At 38.7% G+C, this 14,690-nt stretch overlaps 2 protein-coding genes across 2 annotated transcripts; one reads left to right on the top strand and one right to left on the bottom strand.

Moving 5' to 3' along the window:
• Positions 1-754: 754 nt before the first annotated feature.
• On the bottom strand, positions 755-2,602 carry ghrl (ghrelin/obestatin prepropeptide). The gene is made up of 4 exons (XM_053316179.1): positions 2,489-2,602; positions 1,070-1,147; positions 877-988; positions 755-774 (listed from the first exon to the last, which is right to left on the bottom strand). The coding sequence occupies exons 1-4, from the start codon at positions 2,600-2,602 to the stop codon at positions 755-757; spliced, it is 324 nt and encodes a 107-aa protein (XP_053172154.1).
• A 1,773-nt stretch (positions 2,603-4,375) lies between these two features.
• On the top strand, positions 4,376-8,371 carry ccdc174 (coiled-coil domain containing 174). Its single transcript, XM_053316117.1, has 11 exons — positions 4,376-4,474; positions 4,692-4,793; positions 4,904-5,004; positions 5,095-5,153; positions 5,245-5,404; positions 5,792-5,887; positions 6,009-6,145; positions 6,248-6,342; positions 6,658-6,802; positions 7,118-7,270; positions 7,713-8,371. The coding sequence occupies exons 1-11, from the start codon at positions 4,433-4,435 to the stop codon at positions 8,267-8,269; spliced, it is 1,647 nt and encodes a 548-aa protein (XP_053172092.1). The 5' UTR covers positions 4,376-4,432; the 3' UTR covers positions 8,270-8,371.
• Positions 8,372-14,690: the final 6,319 nt, after the last annotated feature.

A 14,690-nucleotide genomic window follows, 5' to 3' on the forward strand; every position in this document is an offset into this window, starting at 1 on the left:
CTTAGGACTGGTTGTACAGTGTGAACTGCACTGTATGTGTGTGTGTGTGTGTGTGTGTGTGTGTATATATATATATATATATATATATATATATATATATATATATATATATATATATATATATATATATATATATATATATATATATATATATATAAATACTGGGTGTTTGAAATTCTGATTAACATTCGATCATGAATCTGAGTGACTCATCTAATTCTATAGGGAAGTTTAAAAAAAAATAAAAACTAAAATGTCAGACTACAGAGACAGATTTGATGATGAGAAACACTGAATTCAACACAATTTCACACATTTGAGATTGCATATTAATTATCAGCTTTTAGAACCATTGATTTAACTCAGGATCCATATGTATTTGACATATGATATTTAACTTATATCAACTTCTATATATTAAATTTATATTCAACCATATTTATACCAGTTAAGCTCTATAATAAATTCACGGGATGAAAACTGAAACAACTCCATCACTGACGAAGACTCTGATGTTTGGAAAGCTGAGTTTAGATTTAACACCTGGTCTGCAGTTTCATGTTTTAAATTGTGATGAGTTGGACATCAGTCATTACAGGCTGTAAGGTGTTTATCCAGTCTGAGTGAAAATTGTTTTGAAAGCTTTGAAAATGAGACCAGCATTTGTAGAGGCTAATTTTTTACTATCATGATCTAATGATGTAGAAATTGGAAAGCATTGAAGCTGCAAATTTGAAAATCTCATCCGTTATCTTCAAAGTTGTGATTGTCTCTCTGAAACAAGAGGGAAAAAAAACATTGTGAAATTATTCATTTTACAGCATGTTAGCTGAAGGGAACAGATCATTTTTACTTATAAAACAGAATTAGATGAACCTGCTGTCTCTGTTTCCCCGAGCAGACGCTGGATGATCTGCTGCAGCGCCACACCATACTCCTCAAAGTCCTCTCCACTCATGGTGATTCCAATTTCAAAGGGGGCCCTTATCTACCCAGAGCAGAGAGAGTTCATAAGATTTTAGTGATTATTTGGGCTTCAGTGATGAGTAGGTCTATGATCACTACTCACTGTGATGTGGTCGTCCTCAGCGGGTTGACCGGGTTCCTCCATGACATGACGGCCGACTCTGGAAGATTTCCCTCTGTTCTGTAGTTGACACAGAAGCTCATGATTATACCATTTCAGTATATTTTTCAGTATAAAACATGGCTGCACGCCATCAAAAACCTTTAGAGAGGCTCTTCAAATACTAAAACAATTCATTTATTACAAATCCAAAAGGTGACAAAGCATTTAAAAAAAGAAAAATAATGAAAATTTTAGTTATAACACAATTTTCTGCACAGCTACCATCATGTGTTATATCAATGACGATTTTTGGCAGCCCCTGAAATTACATTGGTAACCCCAGATCTGATATGTTGGTCAAGTTATGATGACATCTGTTGTGATTTATAACTACTATAGTAATCGTTGGACTGAAGCCATGAGCGCTGATCTCTAGTCAGCATAGTTTTCACGATGAGTCAGAAAAAAGTCTGAAAATCAAAAGTACTTGCTGGCTGTCGGTATGGTACATGGAATAGAAAACTGAATATATATATCAATGTCTCAGTCGTAGCGTCCATGTTTCAAGTAGAGGTGATGACTTTGATTGACAGGTGAGACTTGGTAGGAGGCGGGGTTTCAGCAAACTCGGAGGGCACGCCCACAGCGTTTGGGAGCAGAGACAGGCTGATTTTTACACAACTTTGAAGCCTAATTTCATATATTTGGCGATTATTTTAATCATTCAAATTTGGTATGGTGCTTAACAACACACTTTTCTGTGGTATGTCAAATTCAGAACACATTTAACCCTTACTTTACACAGACTTTAATGCTGTATTGTGAAATGTAAAAACATCAACATGGCCTTGAGTACAAACACTACAGTGGATACTAACATTATAATTTATGTGTTCATAGGTTGAAGTAATGTGATCCATTGAATGTCTGTATTGACACATTTTGATCACCTGCTATTCATTAAGGTTTGCTGTGCCATGGCTACCTGACACCTGCTCTGTGTCCCATCGTAACAACCCCGGTCAAAATGTCCTTGATACACCACTGTGTAACATTGCTTAAGTTTAGAAATTTGTTAAGAATTAAACATGGGGCTTGGTGGGTTGGCACTGGCAGGATCTTAAATACGTTTGTTATCTTTTATAGCTGAAGACAAAGTAGTATGGTAAAGTGTAAAATATAAATACATGGTTAGGTGTCACATATGAAACCATTACAAAAAGTTTTACACACAATTAAAACCAAGTACTTGTTAAAGATCAGTTTAAAGTTATATTGAAAGTGGCTTCATATTAAGACAGTATTTAATCATTATAAACAAGATTAGATCAAGTGAAGGTTAACATTTTCTGGTTTGTATTAAATCTTTATATTTTCATAAAAAAGATGAAGAATTAGTCCAAACTGAAAACACCTTACCTGTGGTTTTTGGGAGGGGCTGAGAAAGCTGGAGCCAGCACTGGTTGACTTGCACCACAAAGCCAGAGAACACATCAGAAATACCAGCAGAAACGTATTTCTCTTTAAAAACATGGTTGAATAAAAAATCTGCACTGCTGGAGAGAGCTACTTACACACACAATGATGTGTGCTTCGTGTTAACTGGTTAAAAATATTGCCATGAGTTTCTGACCCCATACCTTTTATATACCTTTTGATTCTCTTTCATTTTGGTCATTAAGGGCTTTAAACATAATAGCAACAGGTACTTGTGTTGTCATATCTTAGTAGGAATGGACTGTTCAAATGTTTAAATTGATAACAGAGTAGGCATTTCTTTGTTGTAACCTGATAGCTGGCCTAATGATCATTTTATCTCTTCATTGGGGTGATGGAGGTAATAGTGTTGCTATCGTAGTGATGCTGATAAATAGGACTGAATATTTACAGGGCAAGAACTGAATGCAGTATATTGAACTGATCACTAATACTGTTTACTTAGACAGACCATTGTCCTTATATCAACACAGTTATATAATAACATTGATACTAAATAATCAAAATGCTTGACAATAAAAACCTCTCATTTATTATGTTGTAAATGTACAAAACCAAAGAATTTGACATTTAAATCTGAGACTATAAATGTGTCAATAATTTAATGCTTGTATTTGCTGAGTTAAGGTGTTCAAAAAAGCATAAACATAGCTTATTTTTTCAGGTTTTGTCATGCAAAAACAAAAACAACAATTTAAGCTAACATAAATTAAAACAGCAGAACCAATCTGTTCTCCTCTCAGTCTTCCTCGTGCAATCACCAATAATCACCTCTTTTTGAGGTGAAAATGTCCGCAGTAGGTGATTGTTTTTTTCCTTCATTTTGGGTCTAAAATGGATCAAAATTCATGCAACCTTGATATGTGATATTTAATGTTTATAGCTGCCATTTACACGTGGATCTGAGTTATATTTGACTTATTGATTTATTTGCTTTGCAGTCTGTTTCAGACAGCAGATAAAAGCCCTTAATGAAGTCTTGTTCTGAATTCATAACATCAGTGATGTGCTTTTTCATTACATTATCAAATAGGATTTTTTTAAAAATCAAATAAGATTTTTTTAAAAAATATAAGTAAATATGTCTATTTATTGTGGTAACACTCTGGCCTTTGTAGTCCTTAGCTTATGAAATTCACAAGCTCCAGCATAATTTTATCCTATATGAGGGACAGTCAGTAGTGAATGTAATAAAGCATAAAGTAACAACCACTTACTGTCAGAAATAGCATGGCATTAATGTCCTGGGTTTTCAATAAAACTGAGATAAAGGACAGTTTCTCAGGCAGCATCTTAATATTTTTGCTGCCTCAAAGGTGCAGGTCAGATAATCATATTGGTTTCATGCTGCAAACTCAACCTTTGTTAGATATGATTATTCTTGTATATCCACTGTTTTAGAGGACGTGTACTTAGAACCGGGGAAGAACAGGGAGGAAAAGCAAGCAACTAGGAGATCAGCCTATCAGGGTTCAGCTTACCATTAAACCATCTCCAAAAATATTTTGGCGCACATTTGGCCTTAAATGAGAAGAGACATTATTTTCGCCTTGCTTCGCACTGCTGTTTCTTTCAGGATAAGCAAACGGAAACACATACTTATTTACCTTTTTAACTGCTACAGTGTTTTTTTTTTATTATTTGAACACTCAAAAGTTCAGTCATTGCATTGCAAATGAGTCTCTCTTCAAATATGTTACAGTTCAGCTTCTGTAGTTTTCCATTAATGAGCTAGGTGATGAGGAGGCGAGACCGCTAGATGGCGGTAAAGCAACATAATGGCAACTAGATAAACACCAAAGAAGAAGCCAGGCGCACAGTAGTCGATTATTATGTTGGTTTTAAGTGAGAAAAGAGAGAATAAACATGGATAAAAAGAAGAAACCATTTGATGTGACAGCTTCATCGGTGAGTTATGTACATTAGCAACTATATATGTGCATTTTATTGATATCCTCTATGGCCTTATGACGTTAATAAACGCTAAAAGCAGCTAATGGTAGCTTACTTGCTATCAGACCCAATACTAGCAAATACAACAAGTAACAGTAGTGTTTAGTAGGTAAAGAGAAGATTATATGTAATTTTCTGACTGATATTTCGGGAATTACCTTATTTCTTCCAGCTAGTGGACCTTAAAGCTGAACTGTACAGAAAGCAGGAGCAATTCAAACAAGAGAAACTTGGGCGAGAAACTGCTGGTGCTGGACTCAAACCCAAAGTCAAGGTAAGGTGCAGTATGTATTTTTAGGGACATGTTTGTTTTGCCTGCTTGTGTAGCTCAATGACTGATGTAGGTTTGTAATCCGGGCGTGGTGTCTTCATGTGCCTGTTTAGAAACCTAATGTGTGGAGCCAACAAAACGCTGGTGTTTCAGCAAGAGCGGAGAAAGATGCAGAACAGCTGTCTGAGGAGCAGAAGAGCATCGATACAGCAAGGTGAGTTGAGCAGCACATTACACAGGAGACCCAGTGTCAGTACGCAGTGGTGATTGAACCCTCTGAATCGTCCTTTTTCTCTCGTAACAGACGCAGGCTGGAGGAGAAAGCTAAACTCTATGAGCAGATGACAAAAGGAGACTTTCCAGGTTGGTAATAGATCAATTATACCCTCCTGGCGTCTAGTGTTAAAGGCAAATTGTCTGTGTATTGTATTTAGCTTGTCTTCTAATGTATCAGATGAAGAGACAGAGGGACTGTTCCTGGTTGATTTCACCCAGAAGATTATTGACAAAAAGAGAGAAGCAGTTGCACAGAAGGAAATGGAAAGAGTTGATGAGGATGAGGAAAGAAGCAGCTCATCTTCTGTCCCCGCTCCTCAAACCCCAGATGAGGAATGGTAAGGTTTGGTCACTTCATTATCAAGGGTTCGGTTCTTGAAATGTATATTCATTAAGGAAATAAATGTTGTATCTCTGTGTATAAAATATTTTCCTTATTTTTTGTAATTCTGTAAATATAAAACAGAAAAACACAGCGATTAGTTGATTAATCGATCGACAGAAGACAAATCTGCAACTATTTTGATAATCAAGTTTTTATTTTGAGTCAGAAAAGATGCATAATTCTCTTTTTCCAGTTTCTTAAATGTGAATATGTTCTGGTTTCTTTAGTCTTGTGTGATAGTGAACTGAATATCTTTTCATTGTGGATTGTGGAGTGGCACATTTGAGGTCATCAGTTTGATCTGTGATGGACATTATATTGCTGTTTTGTTTCTCTGTAGGGTGGACTTTGTGGACTCTTTGGGACGATCTCGAAGATGCATGAAGAAAGACCTCCCAGATTTTAAGAAAATGGACCAAGACTTTAAAGGAAAAGGGTAAATATTCTACAAATATGAACACACTAAAGGTGTTGGTGATGGGTTCTTAACACTGGAGACTGGATTTTGGTGTCATACTGAGAACTGCAACTCTTTTGGATTTGCTTGTGCCATGTAGAAAAGCCTCGGCTGAGAAGACTTTACTCTCAGAAGACATGCGTCGAGAGCTGCAGAGGCAGGAGTGGGAGAGGGAGGAAGAGGAAGCTATGAAGAAGCCTGTTGGACCAATCCACTATGAGGATATCAGGGGGCAAGGTCTCTATGCTTTTCTGCACACATTTGGACTTGAGAGGTTTGGGTTATCTGTTGTGTGCCGTAAAAACTAAAACAAATATTTGATTTGTTTGTGCATCTCAGAGGCTCGGGAGCTCGGTGTAGGCTACTATGCGTTTGCTCAGGATGAAGAGCAGCGTAGAAAGCAGAGAGATACTCTGGACATGCTCAGAGATCAGGTGAGCTGCTAATCACAGCTATAAAACACAGAAATGTTCAACTGCATGATACAACAGCCTTTCTATGATTGCATTTCATCCACACACCACTCCAGACTTAAGACTCTGTTAGCTGTGTCATGTGCAACTATATATACGGTGATACATTTTTATTTTTGTGTAACACAACTGTTCCCAGCCTAGACAATACTGCTACGAACTTGAACGTTTTCAGGCCAGTTAAGAACAAAGATTGATGTTTTAATGACATCGCCTGCAACTCAGCTTGTGAATTGTTAATCTGATGTCCCTCTCACTTTTTGCTTTTCTCTTCAGACAACAGATCAGCGCAATAAGAGGGAACGACTGAAGGAAAAGAGGCAGGCCATCCTGCAGGCCCGGCTGGCCAAAGTCAGGCAGAGAAAGATGAAGACAAACCTGAATGGCAGTGAGGAAGAACAGAAAGAGGAGGAGAATGAAGGTTAGAATCTGCCTCAGTTTAAATTATAAAAATTATAATTGAGTTGTTTGTGTAAATTGTATATTACAGTTTAAAGGTGCAGTGTGTAAGATTTGGCCACCTGATTTAAACAAATAGGGGCAACATATCACCAGAAAGGTCTCTCAGCAGAACAATACATGAACATCATTGACAGAAGGACAAAACCATTATTTCTTTACATCCTGGAGATAATTTTGTTAATTTTTGAATGACCTAAACTAAAATTCTAGCAGAATCTCACACATCGCCCCATCAACATTCCCTTGTGTGACTTTTGTGAACTGTTTTTCACAGATGGAGAGGAGGAAGGTGACTTAATCGGACCCCCACCTCCCCCCGAAGACTGTCCAGAAGTCAGTATACTGAAGAAGGTGGAAGTGGAGATTCAGGAAAGGAAGGACACTAAACCAGGAATTCCTCATGTCAGAGAATGGGACAGAGGCAAAGGTAAACCTGATCCGCTAAGGCCCCGATTTGAAACGCTAAATTCAGCTTCTTACATAATGAGTACAATGAAAGTATGTTGGAACCAAATAACTTCCTGCACAAGAAGGATGGTTACTCTCCTGACATTTAACCAAGACTGGTGTAAAAGTCTACTGGAGTAGAGTAAATAATTATATAAATGACAGATGCACTACCTCATTAAAAATCTGCCTGATGTTGTACATTTGTCTATTATATCCATCTCATTCAGATCACTATGTACTGTTGGCGGCATTACTCTTTAGGTGTGATGATTCAGAATAAGGAATAACATCTCTCAAAGAGATCGATGCCTGTTTTCGGTTCTGGTTTTCAAAGATCAGGCTTACTGTTGTGTATTAGAAATGTGTACTTGATTTGACATTTAACTCTATTAACACCACTTTTTTATTTTATCCCCCAGAGTCTATGTTTAGTGAGTGGAAAACTCGGCGTCGGGAAGAGCGAGATTCAGAGTTTGCGCCTCCCTCTGCATATTTTGGTAATGAGAAGAGACCAAGATCAGAGAAGACTGAGATGCAACAGAAGAAAAATTCCAAAATGTCCTTCAAATGGACAAAAGGCCCAGCAGAAATCTCTGAGGGCAAAGGAGAACCATGTCCAGAACCTAAATCTACTCCTCCACCTCCTCAACCTCAACAAAATCCTCCAACACCTTCACAGCCGTCACCCTCATCTCCTGTCTCTGCTCCTCCTGTCAACCCCCAGCATCCTCCTCCTCAATTTTATCCTCCATTTCCTCCTCCACCTCAGTTTACATTCCCACCTCACCTATCCCCTCACTTTCCCACACTGTACCCAAACCAGTACCCACCCCACTATCCCCCCCATTACCCCCCCCAGTATCCACCTCAGCCGCCCCCACAGCCCACAGACCACAGCCAGGCCCAGCAGCCCCCTCCTCCGGGTGCTTCTGAGAATCTGGATGACATGCTGTCCTTCTACAGGAACTCTATCTGATCCTTGGAATATCTGACATGTCTGCTGTTGGTTCATATTGTGAGTAAATATTGCGACCATAGTGTGATTCCTCTTAGAGATCCAAAAAGCAGAGCCAGACATCTCAGCGCCGTAGTTTTCAAATGTAATAAAAATAACAGAAATTTGAGTGATTTGGACTTTATTTATTTTTATTGTGTAATTGTTCATTCTCTTTTAAAATATTTACTATCATCTCAAATAATATACATCAAAGTAAGGCCTCTACTTTATCAAGCACCAAGTTGTAATATAACAACAGCCACTAGATGGTACTGTTTGCCTTTTTGTTAAAGCTAAATCTCTGAATACGCTGTGTGTACTGCAGTGATTTATCTAAACTGTTAGATATAGTTTTGAATATAGAACACAAACAAATTTCTCATGTTTAACAAATGTAAAAATGTATCTATAAATCCTCTCATGGCTTTCAGGAAAAAGCAGCAGGTGAAGGTGATATCACTTTTTTCCCCCCCACAGTGGCCCTAATCCTCTTCCGTAGTATATTTGAGCTGGTGAGTCACACTATAACAGTTTCAGTTTCTAAGTTCAGGGAAGAAAGGATTTTGAATACAGTTTGAATTATTTGAAAGCTTTCTTACATGCTCACTGTAATCCGAGTGTGTAGTCTTTTTTTCTCATTAATGTTGGTGGGATAATTAATGCTATCGGGTAGACATTCATCATACTTAAAGCTCATGTCTTCCTCAATGATATACTGTATTTCCATACTGCTAGTGAGGCCAGGTTAATAGAGCACTGTAATCTGGGAGTGATTCATAATTGCAGAAAATAAATTAACTTGTCTCAGTCTTGCACTGTCACCCATGTAACCCCCCTGCATATCACAGCAAATCCAGACTTGTAATCTTAAATGACAAAGAACAATATTTCTACCCGTGGATTATGTTGATGTACATATGACACAGACAGCCAATTGTCTGACTCCGACCTCTGCCCCCTGTCCTGGTCCACAGGAACCGTGTGAGACCTGAGATGTTTAGGAAACAGTGGGGAACTATTCAGATGAGTTGATAGTTGGAATAACAAGAGCTGGAACTTCAACTTGACAGCAGATCAGACAACAGATCAACCCCATTACCCTCTTAATTAGATATTTGGCTCAGTTTCTGGCTCACTTGTTTCCTTTCTCAGGCAGGAGAATAGGTAGTTTGGCACTTTCTGTGTTTTGTACAGCTCGTGTATGAAGAGGTGGTTCTCTTCCTGGTGTGGTGTGTCATTGACCCCTCTGTGACCTTAAACACTGTTTTTTCCCCTCTTTGTTTCTGTGGCTTCAAGTAAGACCAGTCCAAGCAGATTGGGAAATACACACTCAAACAGCTTCAGCACTGTCCCCTGTTAGGTGTGTGTGTCTGAGAAATTGTATGTTTGTTGGCACTGTCGAGGAGTATTAGCTGCCTGGGTAAATGTGCTACCATGGAGGTAAGACGATGCAGATACAGTACTAATCATGCTGGGAATATATATATTTTCTGGGGAATAATATATCCTTACATGCATATATAATGCAGCACATGCCAGAATACTCTTAACAATTAAGTAAAGCCATTATTAATGAAGCCACAGTCAACCCTGTACTGTACTTGCTGACTCACCATTTTGATGTGTCTAATCACTTTTAAGGGAAAGGAGGGTGTGTCCCACTGACAGATCCACCCTCCTCTCAGGGACCAGCTGCACTGAGAAATGATTGCTACATGTGGATGTGGCAGTTTAATCCGACTATAGCTCAGCAAAATGGCAACCTGCTGTTCTCATAATAGAAAACAAATGACTTCCAGCATGTGGAAACCACTTGAGATTTAACATGGTGTGATTTCTGTAAGTGGTTTAGTTTTATTTATTTATTCAAAGTATGAGCTGTTTAACCAGCAGACCCGTATGCACTCTTCAGAAACATACTGTCACATCTACACAGTGTAGGTGTCATTTTACTGATGACATTTCTCACTGTGCAGCTATAAAGCCATTGTAGCACAGGAGCTAATGGAGCCTTTATGAGGAAGGTTATATGGGTTGAAGATGGTGTCTGACACTTGTTCCTCTCTAATAATGTCTTATGTCCTTTATGGCACTGCAGGACCCTAGTCCAGAGAGGGTGGGGCTGGTTTGCCCCCTTTTTATTGCAGTCATACTGGATAAAACAAAGAAACAAAAAACAAGAATCACCATAGGAGGCAGCAGTGGTTGTCCCTTCTACTAGCAAAATGAAATATCTGACATGGTAAGATCATCAGATCGAATTCAAAAGCTAGTCACAGAAGCAGCAGCAGTAAGATGGGGAGTGTAGCAGAAACACTTTTTAGTGACTGATTTCAAATGCAGTCAATGAGTGCAGACAAGCTGAAAAACAATCAATTTAAAAGTACCGACCATGAAGTGTGAAATAAGTAGTAAAAAGTACATTTTAAAAAGAAAGCCCACAAAATGTATAAACCACAATGAACTCAACAATTATTGTCCTTGTGAGTTTTTAAATAATTAGGGCCCGAGCGCTGACCAGCACGAAGACCTATTGTATCTGTAAGGATTATTCTTCTTTTTTTTCTGTTACGATGATAGCCTTTTTGACCCCCTAAACGTGCCCCAAAACTCACCAAAGTTTGCATGCAAGCCAGACCCGGAAAAATGTGATATTTAATGGTTTGCATTAATGGGCGTGGCAACATGGCTCTGTAGCGCCCCCCTTGAAAAATGAATAAAATTCGCCACAGATTGACATAGGCTGTGTCTCAAATGGAGCACTTACGTGAGTGCACCAGAATGTAGTGCGGAGTGCGCACTGAGCACTTACCTCTGTAGTGCACACTGTCGTGGGTAAGTATTGTCTGAAATGGAGCACTGGCGTTTTGCACTTAGCGGAAGTGACGGGCTTGCATGTCGCTGCTGGCCGCCATTATTGAAATCAGAAAACTGGGCAAAAAGTCCCTCCCCTTCCGCTACGTAGGCAAAATGGCGTCCGTTTAGTGTGAGTAGTGTCCATCATCTCACACTGGATTTTTTGTCCGTTATAAGTGCACCATCCGGGTACTTTCAGAGCACTGAGTTTTCGCTTGTTCTTCAGTGTGAACGCACTATGCCCTAAAACATAGTGCTTGAAGTGTGCAAGTGCGCCATTTGAGACACAGCCATAGACAAACGAAACTCAGCACACATGTACATCACGTCAAGACGCACCAAAAAGTGTCTTGGACACATAGCCCCATCACACAATGTTCAATAAAAGCCCGGGTGCCAAGAAGTGTACATGCCCGTTGTGTGTGCCCTGCGACTGTGGCATGCACCAACATGCACGTACCGCACTTGTTGCTGTTTTGGGGCGGTACGTGGGTGGCGAGGGCCCGATCTCCGCTGCTTGCAGCTTTAATTTAAGCTTAATTTTCATGAAATTCCTGCTCAAAGTAAAATGATTGGGTTTTTTTTTTGGAGACTTAAAAGTAAATGAGTTGAGCTGAGAGATTATTCTTTTGTTGACATACTATCATTGTCTCTTCTCATGTGTAGCTTAAAATCAGAGAATCAGAATCAGCTTTTCCAAAAGCTTTTAATGCTTTTCTCTCTACACTCCCTCAGCCATAAAAAATGATCTCATCTGCACCCAGCTGAACAACTTTTCACTCTCCCTGAGGGAAGAGATTACATAAATGTACTTTTAGCACTGTAACAGTGACCTAGTGAATTTAAAGAGGGAGCAAAGGGGGGTGACAGTCAAAAAAGGTCCCAAGCCATGAGAAATGCTGTTGTAACACGGTATGCATCTTGGACCACATCAGTTCCCCTTAAAACTGAATTTAATAAGGATGCAGACCCCATCTTAAATGCTGGGAAATCTCAGTTTACAGATGCATTATTCATCTTCAAAATATAATATTACACTTTTGCATTGGTTTTAGGACTCATGCATATTTTAAACCAACTTAAGAGAGTGAGAAAACTGCCTTTAACACAGTATTAGTTCTTATTTTCCTGTAGTAGTTGCCTCAATATGCTTGATTTTACAGATTGAGTCTTAATGACCTATTATCCTTAATAGAGCCAGTAGTATTTCCCTTATACCCTCCACTTGTTTTTATGTCAACGTCTGTAATTGAAGGAACACTCCTTTACAAAACAAAGAGCTATTTTTGTCACTAAAATTGCACTGGTCTCACTGGTCTCTGGTTGACCGGGATTGACAATTTATGAGTTTGATTCTCACTCTCAGTTTGTGAGTTCAGTCCCCAGTTGGGTCATTGAGACTCAGCATCATAAAACTGCCCTGAGGATTAAAAACCTCTTATAGTTGAGCGTGTTGTCTGAGCTCGTACCACATCTGGGTCTTAGAAACTGGGTGGAGATTCCAGGGAAGACCTGCGTGGTGATACAATATGAGCAAAGCAAAGTGTGACTGAAGCCACTGACAAACTATTTAAATATGCTAGATATTTGATAGTGTAGAGAAAATAGTCAAATACTGAGTATGTTTACATGTAAACTGTCTTTCCATTTTTTTATCCTGTTTTTAATCTTATTCAGACATGAACATTGTACAGTGAAACCTTATTCATGTCACTGTACACATAATTATAACATTGTGCATGTTTCTGATCATCAGTTTGCAGATGTGTCTTGACTCCTCAACATCTCAGCATCTTCTTTCTTTACCAGCAGAACAGTTGAGGATACACTGGTTTGATTTGTGTCTGTTTGAACTGATTGAAAGCACCAGAACAGCCACTAAAAGGACCTTGCGGTGAGATTGTTTTGTCAGTCAATCCTTTTGTTGTTGTTCTTGTTTTTGTTGTTTTTACTGACAGCTATGTAACTTGCCTCTTTATATGCCACGTATGCACTCAATGAGTTATATAAAGATTTGTGTGGAAGTAATCAAACACATTTTAGAGTCTACCCCCATGCTAGCAGCTCTACAAGGCTGCACGTGAGGTATTGTGTGCTTAAGCTGAATGTTAACATCAATATGCTAAAAATGTTCAAAATGAGCAGACGCTGAGCAGGTATATGTTTACAATTTTCACCATCTTATTACAGCATATTAGCATGTTAAAATGTGCCAATTATCACTATACACAAAGTGCAGCTGAGGCTGGTAATGTCATTAGATTTGCAGGTAAAGCAGCATAAAGCAAAGAACTGGACAGAATTGAGATTTTGTCCTAATAATTGCGCAGAGAATTTAAAAAAATATTATGATTCATCCTTTGGGAACCATGAATTTGTGTATAAAAGATTGTGCCAGTATATCAAATAGATAGGAAAAGTCCAAAAAGTTGGGGATCACCAAAGCCAATATTATTCATCCTCTGGGCAGCATGAATGTTTCAAATTTAATGGCAATTAAATCTTTTAGTGGTTGAGGCACTTCAGTCTGGACCAAACTATATACAGTGTATATATATATATATATATACACACACAAATATGTATATATATATATATATATATATTTTGACTCAGATGACATGCAAAAAGTTTTTGAAATCACAATTCAGGCCAAACAAAGACACACTAAAACATCACAGACAAAACTGCTAAGACAAGTAGTAATGCAACTTGGAGATGAGTTTTCATTGGACTCATAAAACAATAGGGGGGCTTTTTGTGAGGTCCAGCAAAAGCCAAAAAGAGACGAGTGGAAAACCCAACATTCATTAGAGCTTATTACATTTCATTTCTAATACGTAAGCAGGTTTATCCATTCATTTTAAAACAAATTAATTTGACCTTCTGCACTGAACCACCTGAGGTGGACAGCAGGTTGGTTTCATTTGCTTTTAACATGACATGATTCTACTTTAGGGATGCAAGTTGTTCTTCTGTGTGCTTATCTCAGCTGCCGAGCACTGCAGGAGTTTAACTTATTATCTGTGGACAGAGTCCTAACTGAAATGCCAAATTACATAAACTGAAAAGCAAGAAGGAAATTAAACTTTAACAGCAAAAGTAAAGAATGACAGCCAGTATGATGTCTGTTTCATCCCTGTGTTTCTGATACTGTTTTGGTACTGTTTGCTGCTATAACTACTCTTTCTAATTAAACAATAATGGTGTCACTTAATAGAATGAGTAATAAAAAAATCAGTGTCCAGGCCGACAGTTAAAACACATTATTGCCTCGACACCCCGCACTCCTCAATGAGAGCACTGTCTTACTTTGTCTATAGGCTTCTTTAATGGTCCATCAGTGAATAGTGTCTTCCACTGGTGTGTATCGCCACTTCCACACTGTGAGATTATGTGCTTCAGATGGAGGCCTGGGTTCCTCTGTCAGCATCACCCCACGGTGAGCTGTAATGAGTTGGTGTGTGTAATAAGAGCTAATGCTGCCACAGCTATTGAGCCCCTCTTGCCACCAGGCCATAATGCCAGTCCTGCTGTGATGTGT

This window comes from Scomber japonicus, chromosome 3, assembly GCF_027409825.1.
Source record: "Scomber japonicus isolate fScoJap1 chromosome 3, fScoJap1.pri, whole genome shotgun sequence".
NCBI classification, from domain to species: Eukaryota; Metazoa; Chordata; class Actinopteri; order Scombriformes; family Scombridae; genus Scomber; species Scomber japonicus.

Bases quoted from the DNA above. Each gene is read 5' to 3' on its own strand.
- ccdc174 (XM_053316117.1), top strand. From the start codon at position 4,433: ATGGATAAAAAGAAGAAACCATTTGATGTGACAGCTTCATCG. The intron at 5,154-5,244 runs GTTGGTAATAGA...CTAATGTATCAG, and splicing joins GACAAAAGGAGACTTTCCAG to ATGAAGAGACAGAGGGACTG. The intron at 6,343-6,657 runs GTGAGCTGCTAA...TTTTCTCTTCAG, and splicing joins TGGACATGCTCAGAGATCAG to ACAACAGATCAGCGCAATAA.
- ghrl (XM_053316179.1), bottom strand. From the start codon at position 2,602: ATGTTTTTAAAGAGAAATACGTTTCTGCTGGTATTTCTGATGTGTTCT. The intron at 1,148-2,488 runs GTAAGGTGTTTT...TGTCAACTACAG, and splicing joins GCCCCTCCCAAAAACCACAG to AACAGAGGGAAATCTTCCAG. The intron at 989-1,069 runs GTGAGTAGTGAT...TGCTCTGGGTAG, and splicing joins CTGAGGACGACCACATCACA to ATAAGGGCCCCCTTTGAAAT.